Here is a 25,441-nt window from a genome sequence, read left to right on the forward strand (position 1 = left end):
CAGTACATGTATATATTATATTAATTTATTTGCTGAATTCTATTTCAAAAACATGAAATTAATATTAAATATATAGACAGTACTGACACTGTTAACATTTAATCCTTATTTTTAAATTGTAATTTCTCTATATTACAATAAGTAAACGAGTAAGTATATATATTTATTTATTCCTAAATGTATATTAACATATAGAGAGAACTGACACTTAAGTGCTAACATTTTAATTTAATGTTTTTCTACCTTATACCAAGTTAATGAGTAATTAATTAAAATATATTAAATATTTGTGTTATCGTTTTTTATTATTTTCATTTATATTATATAAATATTTATCTTATAAGAATACAAATGTAATTTATGTATGTACAATATTGTACAGGGCTCGATCAATCGGTCAAATCGGTCATTCACTTGTCCAAAAAAAAAACAGAATTTTGGTGGTGTAAATAAAAATTATTCTGAAGTATTATTCTCATCAGTGTTCTTTCAGCTTTTACATACTCAAATCTGCAGATTTTTTTATATTTACCCCAGGGTGTTTTTAAAGGCTTTAAAAAAAAAACAACCTTATCAAATGTATGCGTCATCTTTCATGTCAAATTCTTACATTTGATCAATAAATTCAATTATAATAAAAAATAATACACTATAGGGCTGTTACCAATCAAACATCAAACTGCAATAAGTTTAATGTTTCATTGAGTAACAAAACAGCGCTGTTGCTTTGAGAATGCGCAATAGTTCTGATGCAATCTTTGTGTGGAACTATTTTCGTTGGTGAAACAGAACAAAAAAAAAAAGTTAATATTGTGTCTAAAATATAAATGATAATATTAAATACTTGTTCATTGAACTATAAAATCAATACATCTGCAGTCGTTATAATATTCAGCAAAATAGCTCCCTTGGTCGAGTTGCAAAACTATATCATGTGTTAAAAAATAAAAAAAAATCTACTTTTTGAATCTTTACCACAGTTTGTTTCTTCTGTGAGTTTTTTATACTGTTACGCTCATTTGTTCTGATTTCTCAGTTGTCGTTTTACACGGAATGTAATAAAATTAGAATCATTCTCGCGTTCCGATGCTTCCCAAGTTTTTTGTCTGAAGTTTTAATCAGACTGCTTCTGCGCTCGGAGATTCTCTTTCAATTGCCCCTTCAAAAAAAAAAAAAAAAATTCACTTGTCCCAAGCGTTAATGTCAAGCCCTGCTGTATACACTGTACATATACAGTACACAATCCTTTTTATTATATATTTAAATAACTTTCATGTTGTACACTGCCCTATTACTATCAACAGCGGACCGTAAACTAGTCTTTTGTTGAATCTTTATGGAGACTCACGGCTGGTATTTCCTCGTCCTCGTACGGGTCGTCCCTCGGGCCCCAGTGCCGGTCCGGCTCCCAGTCTGAACCCTGAACTAACCATCCCGCCAAAGCCTCCTCCAGCTCCATTAGTGTCTCCCAGTCCTCCTGAGAGTCCAGTGATGAATCCATGTTTCTGTTTCCCTCTCGCACCACGGCCAACGGATCGATCAGTTCATCAATGACAAGATCCTGATAATATTTTGGATTCGGATGGGTCTGTAAATAAGTATCCCAGATTCAGTCACTCCTCCAAGGTTTGTCTATGCTATCGCAGATGTTCATCAGGGTGTAACGTTCTCTATCAGGGTGTGTGTGAGTGTCTGGCTCTTCTGACTAACGCCACATGATTCAATTGTGGCTCGCAAAAACACTCACACGCAAGTGGCCTTTAGTAACCTTGGCAGACAGATGCTTTATTATGCTGCCGTTTGTTCCAGTTTGCTGCTGGGAAAGCGCCTGTAAACATGTCCGTCTTGATTCTTCATCCTTTTTCGAGCTGTAAACGCTGTGACTAAAGGGTTGATAAAGGAGGAACATCAAATTACTTCCGCAAGCGATCATTAATCGTTACCTGAGTGTGCAATGGCTACTAATATCTCCATTGCAAATTGGTTGTTGGCTCTCAGAGAATGTTCTTCTTGGAGTTCAGTCCATCAGTCCTCAGAGTTTGCGCTTGTTTTTTGCATTCACCAGTTGTTGCTAGACTTCAAATGGTCTTCTACAGGTTTAAAAGAGACCACGGCGACAAATAAAGACCATCTGGAAACTCTCTGTGCCAATTCCTTGGGTTATCATGTCCTTTTTTTTTTATCATTTACGTGTTCTAATGTACAATTCACTCCTCCATCTCTCAACCCCAACCTCTACTCACTTGTGCATTCTCATTTGTGCTGTCAAAAACCTAAAGATAACCAAGAACAAAGACTGACACATGATCTGCCGCAGTCATGGAATTCTGCGTGTGTGAGCGACAACTTTAATCTCCGTCCCAAAAGTATTCTCTCTTCAGCGGTTATACATTAATAACCATAAAGGCGAATGGATAGTTTCTGCCAATGGAGAAGCAGATATCCAATAACACTCCGGTGGAGATCCAGAGCAGCAGAAGCCTCAGAAGATACTTTGGAGCACAACAGCGCTATCTGATTTATGTAGAGCTGGATGTGTCTGAGTGTGTTTACTCCTGGCGATGAGCATGTAAAGTTGGTTATATATTAACTGAAAGAGTAAATAATGAGAGCCGCCGGTGGCTGGTACCAAGACTGGGTGTGACGACTCCAATAATGTCATCAGGGGATCAGTTTGTTTTCTTACGTGTCCTTGGCACGTGAGACCATGTCTAGTGTGCAAACTTTCGGGGTGCGATCTATTATGGTTAGTCTTTCGCAGCTCAAATGGTCTTTTAATATCAACTTTAAAGGGGATAGCTCACCTAAAATGATGTCATCCTTTACTCACCAGACTTACTTTCTTCTGTGGAAGATACTTTAAAGAGTGTTGGTGACCAAAACATTTTGGTGACCATTGATTTTCATTGTATGAAAAAAGTTTTTTTGGTGAACTATCCCTTTAAAACACACTAAAGTGGTAATGTTATATACAGTATGTGTGATCTATATTTATAATAAAGCCATATATAATACCAGTACAGATGTTTTGTTAGTAACTAATTAATAATAATAACTGTTTTCTATGGTTGCCACCTCGTGTAAACACAACTTCAGTTCACACGCATCTATTAGACTTTCCGGTGAAAGTACTGAATGTATTCTGAGTAACTTTGAAATATTGAACTTTTGAAATGTTCCTTAAAACGTAGAATTATGGGCCAGATTTACTAACAGCTTAGGTCAGCGCAAACCCTCTTTTGGCGTTATAAAGCTACTGTCAGCATTTACCCAAGAGACGCGCTGAAAAGGCGTGGACAGGGTTATTTTTAACGGCTGACCTTATTATTAGCATTTGTAGGATTTCCATTTCAGGCGCAAAATTTATGCAAGGAGAGTATTTAAATGAAACATGCAAGGTGATTTATTATGTTTTGTGCTAGTCAGGTATTTGCGCCATTATTTAACGCTTATTAAAAAGCATGTCTTAAACCAGATGGTAATTTGCGCTGCTCTTGGTAGATTGCATTGGTCATTATGGAAATGATCCGGCTGCATATCTGTATTATTTAATTTGCATGTCGTCAGTAGATCACCCACAGCACTTTCCACTCCCATCTGCACTTTTTTTGGGATTGAGCTCTCTTTGCCCTTTGCTAATTTGCCCTGTTTAGTAAATCTGAAAAACTCTTTATCATGTGTACTATTTGTCTCATGTACGATTATTGTTTTAGCATACATATGAGATTCCCCAACCAAGACTTCCAATGCCGGAGTTCAAACCTTAAAGTTTGATTGATCAGACAAAAATGAACATTTTAAAGAATGTTGGTGACCAAACAGTGTTGGTGACCATTGACTTCCATTGAATACAGGAAAAAAAAAACACTTGAGACAATTCTCAAAATATCCTCTTATATGTTCCACAGAAGAAAGAATGTAATACAGATTTGGAACAACATGGAAATGTGTAAATAATAGATGTTTTCCGGGTGAACTATCCCTTTAAGGATAGAACTCCACCGAAGGAAGTCAATTCAAGGTTGAAGTTTTATACGTTAAAACAATACATTGCACAGTATAATGTATATAGTAAAATGTTTTCAACCTATATTCAAACTGTCCAAACATGTTACATAAAAACTACTGAAGGAATCGAGTTGATCTCAGCAGGAAATCTCTTTGAATCATTTAGATGCAGCGCAAACATGTGTGATGATCACAGCCATACAATGAAAAGGCCTTTGTGTGACGCGTCTGCTCTGGGATAATGTTACACAACCTCTTTCGATTCACACTCCCTGTTTATGACTTTCCCAATTCTACCTTGAAAGTAGCGAGAACAAACGTGTCATGAAACTGCCGCCTTAAAATAAACTACATACAACCTTTGCTTCTGTACAGTGTCAGATGGCATTGAGCTGTCTCTTATAAACCAAACATAATCTGCAATACAACAATGAAGTCGCCAACATTCACTTTGGTGGTCACTAGGGCTCAGAACTCACATGGAAACGGTTGAGATGTAATCACAGAGCTCTCAGGGCCATGGGAGATCATCACTGCCCATATGAACACACAGACGCACATACACACTCCACAGACAACGCATCAAAAATGTACAACACTCTTTAAATAAGACGCCAATGCCACCGCATGAGATCCTGCTGCTGAACTGGCCAGTGTGCATTTAGTATGCATCAAACAACACACATCCATGCATGTGCAGTGTTATCAACCAATCACATCACACCGCTGAGAACCAGAGCCAATCAGAGAGATGCACAGTCTATTTATTGCGACTCTCTAACGCTGCCACCATGCAGGTTCTTGTGAAAAAGAAGTGTGCTTAATCTGCTCTTGTAGTGTACTTTAAATCTTAAAAGCTTATTTTTAAAAGACTGTGCTTGCAGATAATATAATATTAATGAAAGAAAAGGCCATTTAAATACACTTAAAGAGAGTACACCTACATGATTGCTTCTTAACACACTTAAGTGCAAGTGTGTTTTGCATTAATGCCAAATTAAACGTTGTACTTTAAAGTACATTTTAAATCATTATGGTTTAATAATCTTTTGTCGTGCTTTAATGAAGTACACTTATTTTGATGTGTTACATGTTAAGTACTTCATTATAATTTTAACTGTATAAAACGTTTTAAAAGTGTGGTAAAGTGTACTTCTTTTTCACAAGAGGGTATTAATGCCGTGCGTTGTGTTTTAGCCTTTGGTTTAATAAAGTTCATAAAGGAAGATGCTATGATTAGGTCATTAAAGGAGCACACGCATGCCAAAGCCACTGTTAGAGAAGCCTTACAGACTCAGTTCAGTCCTCGGTGTGACAGGAAACAGGAAGTGGAGTGTAAAATCATGCTTACTCTGAGAATGTGCTGTCTCTCATGCTGAAGAGAAAAAGTCAACGAAAGAGAGAGAGAAGAGAGGAGCAGACGAAAAGAACCACAGACAGAAAAAGAAAGCAAAGATAAAGGATTGAAGAAAAAAGGAAGATATTGTGGAATGAAAAGTGATTGAAAGTTTATGATACAACTCCGCTCTCTTGTGGCTAATGGTCTAAAAAAATAAAATAACTTGATATTTGTATTATGCAGATCCCGGGATCATTTTAATTTTTTGTATACTGGCCACGAATTAAGGATTCGTCGTCTCGTTTTAGAAAATCATGGCTATAATTTCCTAATTTGTTCCCTAGTTTTCAGTAAACCATACACACAATATAATAATTTGTTCCCTGTGCTTTAGCTAAAACAAGGGAATGAATTAAAACAACATGGCCACAATTTAGTTAACCAAGAAAAAAATTATTATATCGTGCACACAGTTTAAAAGGGAACAAATTAGTAAAACGTGATGACGTATTAATAAGTCGTGGGAACGACATGCATGTTTTTCCCGCATGTCATGTGTGGGGATCCGTACTATAATGATAATTAATGATATGACATAAAAAGTATTCAAAGTTATTGTAATTGCTATAATAAGTACATAGTATGTACATGGACTGTAAAATAAGTGCTATAATTGTTCCTCGTAGTACCATGTAAATACTAAGGTGTGTTGCTGTGAATTTCTGACACACTACAGTATGTGTGATACACAACAATGTTGACCCAAAACTTGAAGAGGCGGATGGTTGTAATCAGTCACGTTGACACACAGATGTAAATAATGAGGAAATTGATAACAAGATCGTGAGTCCGATAATATTTGCAGCTGAACCGCTGAATGACAGAGGAAAGAGCAACACATCTGTAAATCATTATTAAAACAACACCATAATTCTTGTTTGATCACGTCAATCTTCATATCTGACACACGCAAAGTCAATTTGAAAATAATTCTCTTAAATAATCCCTATTATAAAACAATAATTAAATGATAAATAAAATAAAAGTAATTAAATTATCCTGCTCCCTTGCCCAAACAATGTCATGTTACTGTAACACAAAGAACGCACTGTATAGTAACATTTATGGCTGTTTATATTTCAAAGTAGGTGGACACACAATCAATAGTACAAGTATTACACACACACGCATGCACAAACGCACACACACAATTAATAGGAAGTGTGACTTACGTTGTACCAGCTCTGGCTTTTCTGAAAGAGAAGGAGAAGAATATTATTATTATATTACGGAGAGCAAAAGAGAGCTTTATTTGCAAACGCCCCCTCACACAGAGTGTGTGTGTTCACAGACTGAGGGTTGGCCGAGGGCCTGTCATGTGACAGCTGCTAAAGTCTGTTAGTCTGACATTTCCCTTCACTGCATAATTACACGTATTCATCATTTGGCCTTTCCACAAATAGAGAGATACAAAGATAGATGGCTAAATGAGCAGTTTCAAAGGTGAAATGTCATGGGAATAAGACAAATTCACACCCGGATGAACCAAAATAGAAACTTAAAGAGACTTTTCAGGGGGTGTTTGTGTACAGGCGTGACATCACTACCGCTCTATTTATAACTCAACACAGTCCAGCTCAGTAGATGATCCTGAGTGTTGTTTCACTCAGGCCAAAACATCTATTTAAATGTCTGTAGGTTCATATAGAAAAATTGGACCAAAAATCGAATAGCGACTTTATATTTCGCAATTGCAAATTTACATCTCATACTTTTGACTTCATATTTTGTAATTTGACTTTAAATTGCAATGACATTATGATATTTCTTGATTGTATCATTATTACTTTTTTTGTAATTATGACTTTATATCTTGCAAATTGACTTCATTAGTCGTAATTATGACTTTATGGGCCCTATCTTGCAGCCAGCGTAATTGACTTTGTACACCGACGCATGTATCATTCATATTTTGCACTCGACGCACAGCGGACTTTTCCCTCCACAGACGCACATCGGTAAATTAGGGAATGAACTTGCGCTCCCGGGGCGGTTCAGCGAAAAGAGGCGGCGTGTTCCGGCGCAAACGTTCCCTGGTGCTATTTTGCAGTTTCAGAAATCAATTCAGTCACTGACCAGGAGAAACCTAGTCTAAAGTCAGTGGCGCGTTATTCATATGCTATTTTAAGGGTGCATGCTTGGCCATAATGTAGCGTGTGCACAACGCGCATACACTTTGCTTCTCTCATCTACACAGACGCAGCAGTTTTCATTTTTGCAAATCATACATAATTACAAGGAAAAATATTACGACACAAGGGAATTAATTGACGTGGCCATGAAGATGTGAAAAAATAGGCATAAATCTAGCTTACACATTTACCCAAATTATTATACGCCTGTTTAACTGAAGCTAATTTGGCTGGGTTTCTCCATCCCCAATGTCACTTCTCTGTGTTTTACAGCCCTGACGAGAACGTCGGTCTCCTCGGCTGTGAACCGCTCCTGGCAAATCCGCCGTTATAATAGCAATCCGCCCTGGAACAAGCGCGCCTGCTCTTAAAGGGAAAGTGAGATATCGCTCTGATTGGTTTATTTCACATTACGCCCAAACCACACCTATGAGTAATGAAGCTACTTCAGACCAACACATTTTAGATTTGCGAGATCCGCCCACAAAGGTACTTGCGTTTCGCGATCGTTAAAAGATCGTTAAAACAAGGCCCTATATCTCACAATGTGACTATTTCTCATAATTATGACGTTACATCTCACAATTATGACATTGTCTCAAAATGTGACTATTTTTCGTAATTATGACTTTATATCTTGACTATTTCTTGTAATTATGCATGTGTCTCACAATGAGACTATTTATCATAATTTGATGTTATATCTCATAATGTGACTATTTCTTGTAATTTTGACATTATGTCTTGCAATGTGCCTTTTTTTGTAATTATGACTACATCTGGAAAAGTCCATTTATTAGTTGTAGTTATTACTTTGTATCTATTCACTACATTATTCACTTTTTGTAATTATGACATTATATATAACAATGTCACTTTTTTTCACATAATTGGCTATATCTTATAAAAGTGATCATTTCTCATAATTATTACATTGTATCTCAAAATGTGACTTTATTTCTCATAATTATATTATATCTTACATTATATTACAGAAATTGTCACGGAATGTGATCATTTCTTTTAATTATGAATTTACTCGCCAGGCTGTGACATTAACTAAAAGATCAAACCGTTTGATACATCCGACCCCAACTTGTTTCAAAAGGATCAACACAGGACATAAATTTGCACTCGTCAAAAACATTTCATGGGGTCTTTAAGGGCATGATTACCGGCCTAGCCAACAACTCATGGAAAAAATAAATGTTCTTGCCAACAGAAACGGTAGTATGACTTACATGTCTTTCCAAAAACAGTCTGAATTTTGGAGATAAACTAGCTTTACAGATCTTCTGAAGCTGAAGGGAAGCTGAAGATAAATTCTCACGCTTTATTAGTTTGAAAAGCTATGACACATAATGGGCTCACTTGTTTTATAGTCTTGGTTAAAGTGAGCAGACAAAACAACAAGAAGTGTGTGTCAGCCGATAAGCCATTCAATTAGCCTACTGCTCCAAAAAGAAGGACACCTGTGTGTGTGTGTGTGTGTGTTACTGTGAAAGATTAGCCTGACCTGCAACACACAGCTCAAGCTGTGTCTCATCCATGACCCTTTAAACCTATAGATAAACTCACACAGACCTGCTAACACACATGCTGGTCTATTCCGTCAAGGCTCAGGGATTGGCCGGTTTAATGTGGGCTAATCTGATCTAAACTCAAGAGAGGTGTGAGACGGGTCTTTCGTGTGTACATATGGACAGAGAGAGAGAGAGAGAGAGAGAGAGAGAGAGAGAGAGAGAGAGAGAGAGAGAGAGAGAGAGAGAGAGAGAGAGAGAGAGAGAGAGAGAGAGAGAGAGAGAGAGTGTGGAAGAATAGTTCAGGAGTGCTAACACGGATGAACTAACACTTAAGCTAGTGTTAGTTCAAGGGTCAATCGAAGAACAACATGAAATGCTTACTTTAATCAGGTTTAATCTGTCATACTGTAAAACAATGAAAACAGAATGAAAAAGAAAAACAGAGAAACTGGAAGCTCATTTTATGCATTCGGCACATGCCGTTATCCAAAGTGTGTTCCCTAGGAATCGAACCCATGACCTAGGCGTAGCTTGCGTCAGTCGGCTGACTACCTAACAGCATCATAGTAACACACTCACAAAATAAAAGACTCCAAAAGAGAGGACGGAGTAGCAATGTCTATTAAAATAATACCAAACAAATCTATAAAAGTACCATTACTAAATCCAACCTACATGCAATTTTATTTGTTTCTTGTCTTATTAATTAGATTATCGAGTCATTAACATAGCATCATACTAACTGTTGGAATCACATGTGCTTCACAAAGAAAGAAAGAAAGAAAGAAAGAAAGAAAGAAAGAAAGAAAGAAAGAAAGAAAGAAAGAAAGAAAGAAAGAAAGAAAGAAAGAAAGAAAGAAAGAAAGAAAGAAAAGAAAAAAGAAAGAAAGAAAGAAAGATAGATACTGTAGATAGGTAGATTTATGGTCTGTTTTACATGTGATTGATTAATAATTCAAAGATTTACACTCTTTTACTAAATGATCGATCAGAAAACAGTCAGGAAGTCCTGGGTCGGGAATTCCCTCAATCTACTACATAAATCATTACCTGTCTGAAAACACAGACACATACAGTAGAGCTGATTATTCAATGATTTCATCACACAGCATTCTGAAGTCATATAGATTAAAACTGCTCAAAGTTTCATGTCAAAGTTTTACCCACAATTTAAATGAATGCATAATCTCTGTGATATAGGCGTACATAAAGGCGGTCCTCTCATGATGAGATCACACAGTGTTTTCCTCAATCTTCCCAACATGGCAACCATGCACACATGCTTTCTCTGGGATGCAAAAAATGCACTGATGATCTGAAAACACAGGCAAACATGTACGTCGGAGTCTAGCAATCTCCAGTGCGATATTTTGCTCAAATGAGCGTGATCCAGCCAGTCTGTGTTTCTTCACGAGACGGCTTGTGCTGTTTACGAACAAATCTACAATCAAATATTCTCAGTGACGAACTGTAATAAATCAGCCTGGTCTCATTCTTAATACATGGGTATTAATACGTAACATTTACAGGTACAAAGCGTTCAAAGCACACAGATTTTTAATGCTGAAACGTACAATTTGGACGTATTAACAACAATCAAACATAAACATTATTATGTATTTACCACTAAAAAAACTAAAAATCATAAAGATATTTGTATAATTGCCCTTTTACCATTTTATAGATACATTTTTAGATCCCTTAAACCTACCCCTAAACAACAAAACAATTGTACAGATGATATAAAAATAATACATAAAACATAATATGAAGAAATAAAGAAATGTGTAGGAAAATTAAGATTTTAGTAACACTATATGTATATATAACAAGTATAGTCAGATTTGTTTTTTACACATTTTACTGGCTGTGTCTAAATCGCCCCCTATACTCTTAAATAGGGCAGTATTTGAGGGGACAGCCATTTGTAGTGGTGTCCGAAACCATAGTGGACGTTATCGAGTGCACTCATTCAATCCCACAATGCACCGCAATGACGAGTGTACAACCGATGTACGCTCAACGTCTAGAGAATACCCATAATGCACTGTGAGGGTCATGCCGAATGAATTCCTGTGTCTCGCCAGAAGATGGCGCCGAAACTGAATCATCCATCCATTCAAACCGCTGGTCCAATGTGGCTACAGCGTAATATCATACAGGTATAAATTCCTTTAATGTATTATTAAATAGTTTAATTAAGGTTTATACATGCTAGTTTCCACGACAGATAATAAACAGTTAATAAACAGCAAGCACATGGAAAGCTATGGAAAAGCGGCAGGACTTCCAGCGCGCTCAGTGTCCGCATTCACTCACTCGATTTCATTCACTCCCTCAAGTGAACTATATTAGTGGACTAATGTAGGGAATAGTGAATAAGGGGGCGATTTCGAACACAGCCATTGTGTTCTGTTCCTGTTTTGCCTTCCTGGTTAGTTTCCTTGGTTGTTAATTCGTCCCACGCACCTGTTTCTGTTCAGTTCATTATGTCTCCTTCTGTATTTAAGCTCTTAGTGTCTTCGTTGGGTCTCGTTCGTGAGATTTGTGCTCTCCTGAGTGCTATTAGTTTAAGTTTTAATAAAAGTTTTCTGTTTAATTCTCCTTCGCCGTGCGATCACTGCAGCCACTCGTGACACGCTATAGCATTATTTTAAGATGCTAATCCCAGTCTTATCTGTAAACCTACACATAACCATTTCTTTAAAAATATGTAGAGTTATAAAGAAAAACATAACAGGCAGACAAATGTAATCACAATTTATTTACTGCAAACATTTCAAAAGCGGTACCAAAAGTATTTCAGATGACGATGTGTTGGCGGGATATGATCATTTTGTGTGAGGAACAGAGCAGAATTGTAGATATTAAAGTCCGCGTGAACCGGAAGTTGCAAACGACTTTTCTCCAGTGTTGTGACGCATTTCCCAGTGAAACGGAATATTGAACAGAGGGCAGGGTTTTACTCTAGCGCTCCTCCTCTCCATCTCTGCTCATAGCAGACTAACGGTTTGAGGGGAGTGGTTAAGCGTTTCCCAAACCAAGCCGTCAAACCTACGTCATCAGGGAAGGTCCTCCAATGCAGAGGGGAGGGGCATTTTCAGATTTTGATTAAAGATTACGAAGCCAAAAATTGTTTTTGTGTGGATTGACTTGCATGGATGAATTGTTCACCACAAAACGATCAATTTAGGCAAACAAAGTAAATATGGTCAATTTTGATTTCATGTGGACTGAGAATGAGGGCGTTTTCACACCTGAGAGTCCGCACCAAGGTCCGAACCAAAGTTCATGTTTTGATAAATTGTATACATTCGGTTAGTTTTGGTTTGGTCTCTCATTGCAATTATGCGAGCGCACTAAAGACGTTACATGACATACTTGCGTCCTGTCGTCATCATCAATGTGGGCTGCATCTTAACATTGATTGGTTTGTAAACGGACGTGCGTCTGACGTCAGCGTGTTGTCAATTCGGTGGGTTACTTTGACAAGAATGAATGAACAGATGCATATCGTTGCCACTATACTTTTTTATGGCATTACTCCCTGCAGCGCCAACTATACCCGAGGCTAGTTCAAATTCGCCAAATGAACGTCCTTGTTGTGCGAACATTTTATCGTCGCTGACAGGATGCAGGATAAATGTGTGTGTGTGTGCGCGGGGTGTGAATCAGCTGGAAGAAACGCGGTGGGCAGGACTGACAGATCTGCACATAAATATTCTTCTTCAGTTGTTTAGGCTACACGGGAACCACCGGAACTTCCTGTAAATGGTCTGAAAGTCCGAACCATACAGAAAATGCTTTCACACTAGAAACGAACCAAACCTTTGTTCAGTTTGATCCGGACCGAGACTACCTCTTTTCGTCTGACCAAATTTCGTCTGTTTGGTCCGGACCGTTGTCCGGGGGAGGTTTCACACCTGTAATTTTGATTCGGATCAAACTGAAATGTCCGAAAATCCGGACCAAACAAGGTAGGTGTGAAAGGGCCTTTAATTGCACTCCGTGAAGCGAAACTCGGCATGTCACGATCTGTGACGAAGCACTGAGCATTTGATATCACTGATGGAAAACGTGTCGGAAAGCTTCTTGAGGCGCCAATTTTTGAATTGATTACGAATGCGGGATTTGATAGATCTGGTCACTGCTGAGAATGGAGATGAAGATCACTGAATAAAAGCTTGAATTTGGGTCTGTTCTTCACGATCACATGGATTCTAAAGATTTGGATTACAGCGCACAAATATAGTTGACTACTTTTGTCAATTTATGTAGCCTTTTTGGCATATTTTATGGTTCTGATGTCAGTCACACCTTAAGACAATAATGACAAAATGCCATCTGTGTTCCACAGCAAACTAAATAAATAATGGTTAAACGATTACAGAAATGTTATTCATTTAAATGTTTTAAAGTGTAGTCTTGTTTAACATTTTGTAATCCTTGTTGTGTCATTGATATGACAATTGAATACAATAAAATCAATATATTAATGTCACAATTTAAATTTTTATAAACAGGGATTTATACACATTTGTACATCTGTAAAGTTGTTCATACATATATAAATTACGTTTTAGTGCTGTCGATATGCCAATATTGTGCGTTTCATTGTCTATAGAAACGTAAGTAAATGTACCTATGAATACTAATGAGCTCACGTTGAATAAATCCATACATGAATCTTGATTATTTGTGACCCTGGACCACAAAACCAGTCACATGGGTCAATTTTTTTAAATTGAGATTTATACATCAACTGAAAGCTGAATAAATAAGCTTTCCATTGATATATAGTTTGTTAGTATAGGACAATACACTGAAAAAATAATTGGTTGAAATTTATATTTTTTTTTTATAGTAAGTGGTTGCATTCAATTGATTTTACCTACATTTAAACAAATGCATTAAGTTGAACTTAATCAATTTTAGTTCAACTTAATGCATTTGTTTAAATGTAGGTAAAATCAATTGAATGCAACCACTTACTATACATTTTTTATTAATTTCAATGAATCATTTTTTTTTTCAGTGTATTTGTCCAATATACAACTATTTGAAAATCTGGAAACTAAGGGTGCAAAAAAAATCTAAACATTGAGAAAATCGCCTTTAAAGTTCTACATTTATGTTCGCGATTGTGCTGCATTCACTCACAATTTTTTTTATATATATATTTACGGTAGGAAATTTACAAAATATCTTCATGGAACATGATTTTTACTTAATATCCTAATGATTTTTGGCATAAAAGAAAAATCTATATTTTTGACCCACACAATGTATTGTTGGCTATTGCCACAAATATACCCGTGCGACATGTGACTGGATTTGTGATCCAGGGTCACATTTTGTTTGAGACTGTGGTTGTGGAATGAATACACTTATGCAACATCTGTGCATTTTTGTTGTTTTATTAGAAAAATGTTAACATAATCTGGAATTATTGGAATTAATGTTAGGAATTTCACAGTTTCAGTGTTTTTTTGTGAGAACACTCTTAAGGGTTTACCAGTTTTCAAAACGTACATAATGTATTAATGTACATGATAAATAAACTAGATGAGGTGAAGTAAACCATGCGTATGATTTGGCGTTCTTTTGATTTGTGCTTATGTTAAATTGCATTAATTCTGATGAAATGTAAAATGAAATGGGAACACCAAATTTTAAGGTGACATAGTTACACATCTTACTTCCTATAGCAATAACAGTAAATGTTGCATAATTACAAGTAACTAACCCTAAACCAAACCCTGCACATGTACTTAATTAAAATTACACTGTAACAACGCCACCTTAAAATAAAGTGAAACCAAATACATTTATCAAATGAGAACAATTAAACAATAACAATATTTGAACCATTATTGTGCAGGCCTGAGTCAAATACTTTGTCTCTTAAACCGATTATCGAACTATAATGCAGAATAAAAGAATCACGGGTGACACATACGACTACCAACAGGAAAGCGGATGGTATTTGTTTAAACAAACACTTGGACACACACTTGCATTCACACAAACAAGCAGAGTCAGACAAGACAAATCAATAACAGAGAAACAGATCACTGGAGGAGGTATGCAGACACAGCGGGTGTAAACAAGGGCGAGAGACTGAGTGAATACAGAACAGAAGAGAGAAATGCTTACTTTGGAAAGTCGCTTGTGAGACTAGCATGCATCGAGGAGAAAAACAGAAATCAGAAAACGGAACACAAATCAGAACAACCACAAACAGCGAGAAGAACATGATAGTCAAGTTTAGATCTAAGACATTTTATATGACATCAGCAAAAGTATTGAACTCTAGAAAAAAGAAATAAAATGGCAGAGTGAGTGACAAAATCAAAGAAATCAGGAAGAACAAGCGACTGTAACAGCTGAAATGAGACAGAATGATGATGTGAGTTACTCTGCATTTTACAAATCATTTCACATAATCATCTCTCCATTCATGCATCCATTCATTCCCACATGTGAATGTGATTTTGGAGATGTTTTGCATAGGAACATAGACAGAAAGAGCTGGATAAACAAATCATCGGTTGTTTGGCCCAGTCTATTAGCGGTTCTTAAAAATATATTAACAAATATCTCCGGGTCATTCTCAGAAAAAGATGTCAATTGACAGTGTTGTGTGCGTCTCCATCAAGGAGGTTTATAATGTAAATCTATCCATAAGCTTTCAGGAAAGAAAACAGAACAGTTTGAGAAAGATGCTTTGTGGAAACATATGGTGTAGTTACACATATCCACCAGCAGGGGCATAACTAGAGAATGCTTGTTTAACTTAGTCACATTATTTGATAAGATTTTACAATATTTAATTTACATGCCAAATTATTTTTTTAATGTTTTTGTTTTTTTTTGTTTAGTATTTTCTATATAACAATAATGTAATATATATATTTTGAATATTTTTCAGTTGAGACACTTTGCTTTTATACATTTATTTATATATATATATATATATATATATATATATATATATATATATATATATATATATATATATATATATATATATAAAGAGAGATTAGTATTTGTATACAGCAAGGATGCATTAAAGTAATCAAAAGTGACAGTAAAGACATTTATAAAGTTACAAAAAATTTGTATTACAAATAAATGCAGTTGTTTTTAACTTTTTAATAATCAATGAGTCCTGAATTTTTTTAATTATTTTTTTATCATGGTTTGCAAAACAATATGAAGCTGCACAACTGATTTCAAAATAAAAAGAGATGTTTCTTGAGCAGCAAATTATCATATTAGAATGATTTCTGAAGGATCATGTGACACTGAAGACTGGAGTAATGATGCTGAAAATTCAGCTTTGATCACAGGAATACATTACATTTGAAAATATATTACAAAAGAAAACAGCTATTTTAAAAAGTAATAATATTTCACAATATTACTGTTTTTAATGACCAAATACATGCAGTCTTGGTGAGCAGAAGAGACTTCTTTCAAAAGTGTTTTTCAAAAGAAATGACAAAACATAATATTTTCCTGCTATTTTCTATTATAAATGGCACAGTTTCCTGAGAATGAGCCTTCGGATTGGGATTTGAGGTTCTGTATTTGTGTGCGTGGGTGATACTCGGTTTGGTGTTGATTGAACATGTTTTCATTTATACTTCACCCTTTCCTGACTTCATATGTTCACAGAACACAGGCGGAGTGCTTTCCTGTCTGAGATAGACTCGTTTAAACTAAAGTCACCTTTGAACACAACAATTGCAATGTGAAAATAAATATGTAAAATAATTTACAGCAATTCAGTATACCTGCATAGCACACTTTGTTGTAAAATTATGAAAAAAGTATGGGTTGGGTAATAAAAGACTGTAAGGCCGTGTGTCCACCAAAGCGTTTTTAGCCAGCTGAAAACACTAGTCTCTGCTATACTCTGTTACTAGTATCTCATTTCACACATATTTTGTTTCTGTGTTGATTCTATATTAAAATGCTGATACAATGTAACATATTTTCTCTGGCTCTTGTTTTAAATGATTTTGCTCCATTATTATGCTAGTTGTTGTCGTCTGTTGACGTTGTACAAGCAGAATGTGGCGGTTGGTCGGTGTGGTATTAGTCCCGCCCCTCCCCCACTCTGATTGGACGGTTGGGTTGACAGTGATGAGCGCTGCGTTTTACCCAAAGTTGAACATTCTTCAACTCTCGGCGACCTGTAAAAAACACTGAACACTCAGCGCTTCAGCGTGAAAAAGACGTTCACCGCCTCATTACGCTCATGGCGTCTTAAAAACGCGGCGCTCCCATTGAAAACAACTGTAAAAACACGCCAGCCGCGAGAAAAAACGCTTTGGTGGACACACGACCTAAAAGCAGTGGTGCTTTATCAATGGCCAAAAGATGCTTAGGAATAGAAAATCTGCCAAATCAGAGTCTATGCGCCTGACACATGCTATGATTGGACAGCAAGAGGTAATGTAGCGGGTGGGACCCCGCATCTCAGACAAGGCCGTTCAACATCTTCATAAGCGCCTCAGATTCACGATACAACAGGCTTCCACTGGAGGTGATGTTGTAGAGTGAGAAGGTCTTACCTTGGAGTTCTTGGTCCCGCTGCGAGTGGACTGTCCCGAGAGGGTGCGCGTGACCAGTTGCTCAGGGGTGGACGGGGACCTGGAGGTGTCGGACTGCTCAGAGCCTTTCTCCACCATGTTATCCGTCTCGATGTTCTGCAGAGTGGGAGAGCGGCAGCGCTTCCGCAGAACCGGAGAGCAAGCAGGGGAACTCCGGTTAGAGTTACTGGCAGTGCTGGAGAGAACGAGACACAGAACACCACAATGGACACTTTTCACAGACTGTCATGACACATTTACACAGTTATTAACAATGTAAATCTAGCTAGCAAGTCTATAAAAAAACAAACAAAAAAAAAACATTTATAATACTGTACTTTGTGTGGAATTTCCTAGGCATTAAATTATAGAAAACTACTTCAAGTCGGCATGAAATGGAAGTTGCGATAGACTTTTCTTCCCTATTGTGAAGAGTGAAATGGCTTCTCGAACAAGAAAAAAAGCAGGGCGGGACTACATTTCTTTGGGGATTGATTGGATGGTTGTGGATTGTCCCGCCAGAGAAGAGATGTGTCAGGGTTCTGTCACTTCTGTGTGGTTTACTCTTGTTTGTGTGCTTCTGTGTGGTTTACTCAGCGTTAGTGATCCAACGCTGGATACTCTTATAGGTTACTCCCGGGGATTACGGCTGAACGCGTCTTCTCAACACTCACTTACAAACATTTTTCACCTATCGTGCGTCTACTCTACACCCGTACCACTAGAAAGACGGATTATATTTAAGACGTTTGTCAGAAATTAGTATTAATTGATAGCATCACTAGTAGTGTCGTTGCTAACTTACTGTCCATCTGTTAAAATGGCGAATATATCAGATGTATGTAGTCTACCTTTTGGTGCAGGTGAGGACAAATTTGAGTTACACGCTTTGCAGTCTGAGCTGGAAGCTGTTGAGAAACAGATCCACGACCTTTTAGTGAGACAGGCCGAGCTGAGAGACCGGCGTTTGGCTCTTGAAACATCACGCGCCGATGCTCACAAATCAGAGATTAATGTTACTAACCGGCTGACTCCGACCTCGTCTACCGTGCGTTACTCGGCATCGGTCCCAAGCGCCAAGGTCGCGATCAGCCATGGTCTCGTTCACTCCGGCTCCAACACGTCACCACGAAGCCTGGATATTTCCGCAGCGGAAGACGCGAGTCAAGTCTAGACCAAGACCCTCTCCGACCCTCCCGGTTTTCGAGTTATCCACACAAAACTGCTTCTCCCCTCTTCGCGAAACAGAACGCGATGCTGTGATCATCGGTGATTCCATTGTTACATTGAACATTGCTAAGTTACGTAATATGCTATCAGTTTCTGATGCAGAAAAGTTAGTTCATGCATTCATGACCTCGAGACTAGATTACTGTAATGCGTTATTAGCTGGTTGTCCTGCATCCTCAATAAACAAGCTACAGTTAGTCCAAAATGCCGCCGCTAGAGTTCTTACTAGATCAAGAAAGTTTGACCATATAACACCAATTTTATCATCACTACATTACTTACCTATAAAGTCCCGTATTTATTACAAGGTATTGCTACTGACTTATAAAGCCCTAAACGGCTTAGCTCCAGTCTATTTAACGGATCTTCTATCGCCCTATAATCCATCGCGCTCTTTAAGGTCACTAAATTCAAGGCTTTTGGTCATACCTAGGATATCCAGATCCACCAAAGGAGGGAGAGCATTTTCACATTTAGCACCAAAACTCTGGAATAGCCTTCCTGATACTGTTCGTTGCTCAGACTCACTCTCCCAGTTTAAAACTAGATTAAAGACGCATCTCTTCAGCCAGGTATTCATATAATATTTTAATCTTACAGTTAAATCCGGTCTCTACTTCATAAACGCCAGAGGAGAACTGGCCCCCGACTGAGCCTGGGTTCTCCCAAGGTTTTTTTTTTTTCTCCATTAGGTCACCTGATGGAGTTTTTCGGTTCCTTGCCACTGTTGCCTTTGGCTTGCTCAGTTGGGGATACTTAATTTGATTAATCGATTCAACAGTGCTATTGATCAGCATTACCAAACGTGGATGTTTTACACCAGAAACAAACACTGATGTACTATTTTATTTAATACTGTGAAGCTGCTTTGATACAATCTGTATTGTGAAAAGCGCTATATAAATAAAGTTGACTTGACTTGTTTGGTGACAGAGCCCTGACACTCAGACTTTCTCGTCATTATGAGCGTGTGTGTTTACGAGTTTGCTCGGGCCGTACACTCTCCTGTTTTTTTTTTTGTGTGTGTGTGTGCAGGGCTCCAGACTGCGACCAATTGGTCGCATTTTGCGACCATTTTTTCTGCCGGTGCGACCAAATATTTATTTAGGTTGCGCTGGCGCGACCATAACGTTGACAAGCAGCGAATGCAAACAAAATGAAAGCAGAATGAAAATGCGCAACTTATTTATGCTTCACGGACCGTTTATAGTTCGGACCAACAACAGACAGAGCAGCGCAACACATTATGAATGATAATAATTAGAGTTAATTTCATCTACACCCTAAATTAAGCTTAGTGCTTTATTGTCAGCCCCAGTGCTACCAGATTTTTTTGTAGAGCTCAGTGGCTCCGGTGCCGCTGCCCTCAGATATTAGTCTGGAGCCCTGTGAACTTAAATGAAAACCGCATATTGTAATATCTGTACGTTAAGTCTATTTATTATTAAAGAATTTGATTTGAAGCTGATTTGAGGTGTGCCCCTAAATTTTCTGCTTGCGCTCGTAAAATTTTCAGTCAGGGGCTACAGTGCTCCTAGTAAAAAAAAGTTAGTCTGGAGCCCTGGTGTGTGTGTGTGTGTGTGTGTGTGTGTGTGTGTGTGTGTGTGTGTGTGTGTGTGTGTGTGTGTGTGTGTGTGTGTGTGTGTGTGTGTGTGTGTGTGTGTGGAGAATGGTGTTCAGATCCCGTCACTTCGGTCTAGTTTAGTTTCGGTTCTGTGTCGGGACTCAGGCATTCATGCTCTGTGTGTTTGAGCGAATGAGCATCGTTCTGGTCTCGTTGTGTGAGCGTGTGTTTTTAAGCTCGGGCCGCGTGGGTTGTTGTGTTCTGTGTAACACGCGGTTTGTGTTTTTCTTCGGTCACGTGTTTTGTCATGTTGTCATGTTTTGTTTCTATGCGCTCTCCTGTCTATTGTCTTAACCCCGCTCTTCTTGTTACCTGATTATACGTTCATTTGTCCTACTTGTCCTCCCTCGTTCCCTGCTTAGTTTGCTCTCCCTTTTCATTCTCTCAGTGTTTGCAGTCCTGGGGCGGATGGTTGTCGTATGTGCGTATCATGTTTACCTGCTCCCTGTTGTTTCCTGCCTTGTCCTGCCTAGTCCAGCCAGTCATGCTTTCCCCCATGCGGTAGTTTTTGTTTTATTTTTTTTATTTTTTTTTATTAATAAAAAGCCCATATCTGCATTCTTGAGTCCTCGCCTCATCCCTTCACCCATCCCTGACAAGATGTCGCTGCAAGAGGGAGGAGAAGTTATTTTGATTAAAGATTACGAGGCACATGAATAAAAAAATAAATAATGATGTGCACGGATAAATCATTTATAATAAATGCAATATTCCATAAAAAAATAAGAAGTGTTCATTTTATGAACATACGGCTGGGGAAAGACGGCATTTTTGACATTTTGTTTTTTCCTATTTTGGAAAGTCATGGAAACACTATGATGGATTTATTGTTATTTGAGCAAATGGCAGCACAATTATATCTGTTGTAGTTTCCGTTCAAGTTTCCAAGTTTACCCAACTATGATGAATCAACTATGAGAACACTGGAAATGAGAAAAGGAGCAAATATCAAGAACTTAAAGCTCTAGAAAGATTATGTTGTCACTTGATTTCTTGGAAAGACAACCTCCAAACGCCATCAAAAACACCAATGAAAACCACATGAACATTTTAGGCTTATCCTAGCATGTCACATGTCAAACATGCACTCTTTGGCTTGCTTGTGAAAAAGAAGCAGGATTATTGTAATTATTATGAGGTCATTTCTCTCCAAATAAAGATTATGTCCAGTGCACGGTTACAGTACAACATGACATTGACACCTTTACTGATCAGCAGGTTCAGTGTGCTTAGGGTTAGGGTTAGGGTTGGATGGAGGGGGGGTCTGGGGGGGGGGGCTTTAGGCATAGGGACAAGTCTCAATACGGCAACATCCATTTATAAATAAATGGAGCAAAAAAACAAACAATAAATATAACCATACACACTGAATATGTGATTGCTGCATACTGTTTTATAATTTACTACAATATACTCATGTGCATATAGTACACCACTATTGCACGAAGTATAAATAGCATCTAAGTACTGTTTACACTTTTTGCAAAGAAAATACTGCTTATTTTAGTAGCATTGATATACTGCTATGGTTTTGTTAATATTTTGAATTAGATTTTATTTTTCTATCTTCATTTTAGTTTGTTACTTTTTTTGTTGTTACTATTTATTTTTTAAATAAAAGTTGGTAACATTTTCATTTTTTTATATTTTTAAGTGTCTTCTGCTCACCAATGCTGCATTTATTCAACTAAAAATACAGTAAAAATAGTAATATTAGTACAATTTAAAATAAATGTTTTCTATTTTAATAAATGTAAAAATGTAATTTATTCCTGTTACATAAAGCTGCATTTTTAGCATCATTACTCCAGACTTCACTTTATTTATTTATTTTTTTCTTTAGTTTATCTATTTTGTACTTCAGTTTAAATTAAATAAAATGTTGCCTTGTCAACTAGCTGAAATTAAAGAAGTTTAAGTTCCCTTTCAAGGGAACTCGCGTTGCGTCGAGAATGACGCTATGGGGAACGATGACGTCTTGAAGCACATGTAAAATCAGTCCAATGGTGTGGCGGAACGTCAGAGGCGGGTGACGTCACATACCAGGAAACTATAAAAGCCGGCCCGAAACAGAAAACGAAAGCTTTCTGAGTCTTCAGTTGCGCTCTGTGTTGAAATCTGTCCTTGTTATTTGGTGTTGTCTGTCTATATATATATATATTCAGTTATGGCGAGCAAGCAGCAGTTTAGAGTGTGTGTCCATCCCTGCCCGCGTTATTTAACGGGAGGTGACACACACACTCTTTGTGTTGTTTGTTTGGGAGAGGAGCATGCCCAGTCAGCACTCGAGGGTGGTGACTGTGTGCATTGCTGTGCGCTTCCATTGCGGACGCTCCGATCCCGTTTGGCTCGGTTCAATCCCGACCACGTTCCCCAGGGCTCTGGTCCCGCTGTTGCCGAGGCACAGCGGCGATCTCAGACCTGGGGTTCGCAAATGGATCTATCAGTGGATGTTGAGACGGGCTCTGCCTTATCTCAGCAACCGTCTGATAGATCCAGTGCCTCTTATCAGGGTGTGGAAGCACACGCTGCGGTTTCTTCCCCCCCGATGGAGGCACCAATGCTGCAATTGTCCAGCTCTGAGGAGGTGGACGTTGTTAGTGTTGACGCTGGGTCTGAGGATTCGCCACCTCAGTCCCATGCATTTGAGGAACTGCTCGAAGTAGTTACAAGAGCGGTCGACAGATTATCTATTGAGTGGCCAGAAGATAGGCAGGACGTTCGCTCGAAAAGTAAGCTCGACGAACGCTTCCTGCCATCTCGTGCACAGCCTCAGCGCAGAAGCCTTCCGTTTTTCCCCGATCTCCACACCGAGGTGTCGAGATCGTGGGGGAAACCCATGTCATACAGAGTTTATAGTGCACAAACATCACACTATTCATCCATCTCAAACTATAAGCAGCATGGTTACGGGGAGATGCCGAAGGTGGAAGAGACGCTCGCGAGCTATCTCTCTCCAGCAACGGCATCCTCCCTGAAGGCATCTGTATTACCCACCAAACCAGTTAGAATGACTTCATCCCTGGTTAATAAAGCTTATTCCGCCGCTGGCCAAGCTGCAGCATGTTTACACACTATGTCCTTGATGCAAGCATACCAGGCAGAATTATTGGGTGATTTAGATGAGGGCGGGGGAATTGGTCCTGATACAGTCTCTGAACTGCGTAGAGCCACAGATTTGTCTCTCAGGGCCACCAAGGAGACGGCTAAATCCATCGGCCGCTCTATGGCAGCCCTGGTGGCCACTGAGAGGCATCTGTGGCTCAATTTGAGTGAAATTAAGGACAAAGAAAAACATTTTCTTCTTGATGCTCCGGTTTCTACATCAGGTCTATTTGGTGATGCTGTAAATAGTGCTGTTATTAAGTCACAAGAAGCTTCTAAGCAGGCAGCCACACTTCAAAAGCTTCTCCCCCGCCGTTCTTTCTATGAGGCTGCTGAGCGGGAGCAGCCTCACTCATCTAAAAAGAGTGCTGAACACCGTGCCACTCAAAAACAGAGTGTGTCCTCCCGTGCTCCCCCACAAAAATCACGGGGACACGGAGGGCGCGCTCAAACCCAGCAGTCTTCGAGGGGTAAGACGGATCTGCGGACCGTCATTATCGCCAAGAAGGCTGCTGGGAAAAAGTCCTGACGTCCGAGGGCTCAGGACAAATGAGGGTAGTCCCCCCCGAAGCAGAGCGGTTAACACCTCTTTTTACGGTGCCCGTCTCTCTTCGGTACCCTCAGGGGACCGTTCTGCCAACCCTGCCACCTCCGGTGTTACAGGGCGCAGCGGTCTCCGGCGAGCACATATCTCAAGGACCACCCGGAAACGTAGTGGCCTCGGGATGCCCGCCCCCTCTGAGGAGGGTGTTAGAGCAGTCTGTTCAGTCGTTCCCTGCCGGTGCGCCGTTACAGGGCGACGAATTGACTACTCAACAACAACAAAATCCAGAAACCAGTCTCGAGAGGCTGGTACCTCTAGTAGAATCTTTGACAGCGTGGAAGCTACTGTTAAATGTTTCTCGTTGGGTCCTGCAGACCGTAGAAAAAGGGTATCAGATTCAATTCAAAAGACGCCCACCTCGGTTTATGGGGGTCCTGCCCACAGTGGTGGGCCCCGAGCAGGTTCTGGTTATGGAACAGGAAGTGAACACTCTGTTAGGGAAAGGGGCCATAGAATATGTACCTCCCTCCAACAGGGAAACCGGGTTTTACAGCCGGTATTTCATAGTTCCGAAAAAGGACGGGGGATTGCGTCCCATTTTAGATCTTCGAGTTCTGAACGAATCAGTCATGCAGCTCAAGTTCAAAATGTTAACATTGAGACAGATCGTGCCACAGATCAGGTCCGAGGACTGGTTTGTCACGATAGACCTCAAGGACGCGTATTTCCATATTTCCATCCGTCCGTGTCATTGGAAGTTCCTGAGGTTTGCTTTCGGGGGCAAAGCATACCAATATCGTGTTCTTCCATTCGGCCTAGCTTTATCACCCCGCACTTTCACCAAATGCATGGATGCAGCTCTGGCGCCGCTGCGCCTCCAAGGTATTCGCATCATGAACTACATCGACGATTGGTTGATTTTAGCTCAGTCGCATCAGTTGGCGGTTCAACATCGAGATGTTGTTCTCGCCCACATGAAAGAGTTGGGGTTACGGCTGAACGCCAAGAAGAGTGTGCTTTCTCCACTCCAGAGGACCACTTTTTTAGGCGTAGTTTGGGATTCAGTGTCGATGCAGGCGCGCCTGTCACCGCCACGTATAGAGTCCATCCTTGCAGCTGTGAAAAGTGTAAAGCTAGGCCAGCTACTCACTGTCAAACAGTTCCAGAGACTGTTGGGTCTCATGGCAGCAGCTTCCAACGTGATACCTTTTGGACTGCTGCACATGAGGCCCCTGCAGTGGTGGCTCAGGACCAGGGGGTTTTCCCCGAGGGGCAA

The 25,441-nt window shown here is 39.0% G+C and overlaps 1 protein-coding gene across 9 annotated transcripts in view; it reads right to left on the reverse strand.

Moving 5' to 3' along the window:
• Nucleotides 1–25,441, reverse strand: part of gramd1bb (GRAM domain containing 1Bb) — a 112,968-nt gene that overhangs the window by 18,481 nt on the left and 69,046 nt on the right. For 5 of the 9 annotated variants that reach the window (XM_081373276.1, XM_081373277.1, XM_081373273.1 and 2 more), the window contains 3 exons: nucleotides 17,645–17,858; nucleotides 6,580–6,600; nucleotides 5,360–5,383 (listed from right to left, as the gene is read on the reverse strand). In XM_081373276.1, coding sequence (XP_081229402.1) covers nucleotides 5,360–5,383; nucleotides 6,580–6,600; nucleotides 17,645–17,761 — 162 coding nt within the window. In that variant the 5' untranslated portion in view covers nucleotides 17,762–17,858. The other 4 variants (XM_081373279.1, XM_081373275.1, XM_081373274.1 and 1 more) reach the window with 2 other exon arrangements.

This window comes from Scardinius erythrophthalmus, assembly GCF_964197995.2.
Source record: "Scardinius erythrophthalmus genome assembly, chromosome: 8".
Taxonomy (NCBI): Eukaryota; Metazoa; Chordata; class Actinopteri; order Cypriniformes; family Leuciscidae; genus Scardinius; species Scardinius erythrophthalmus.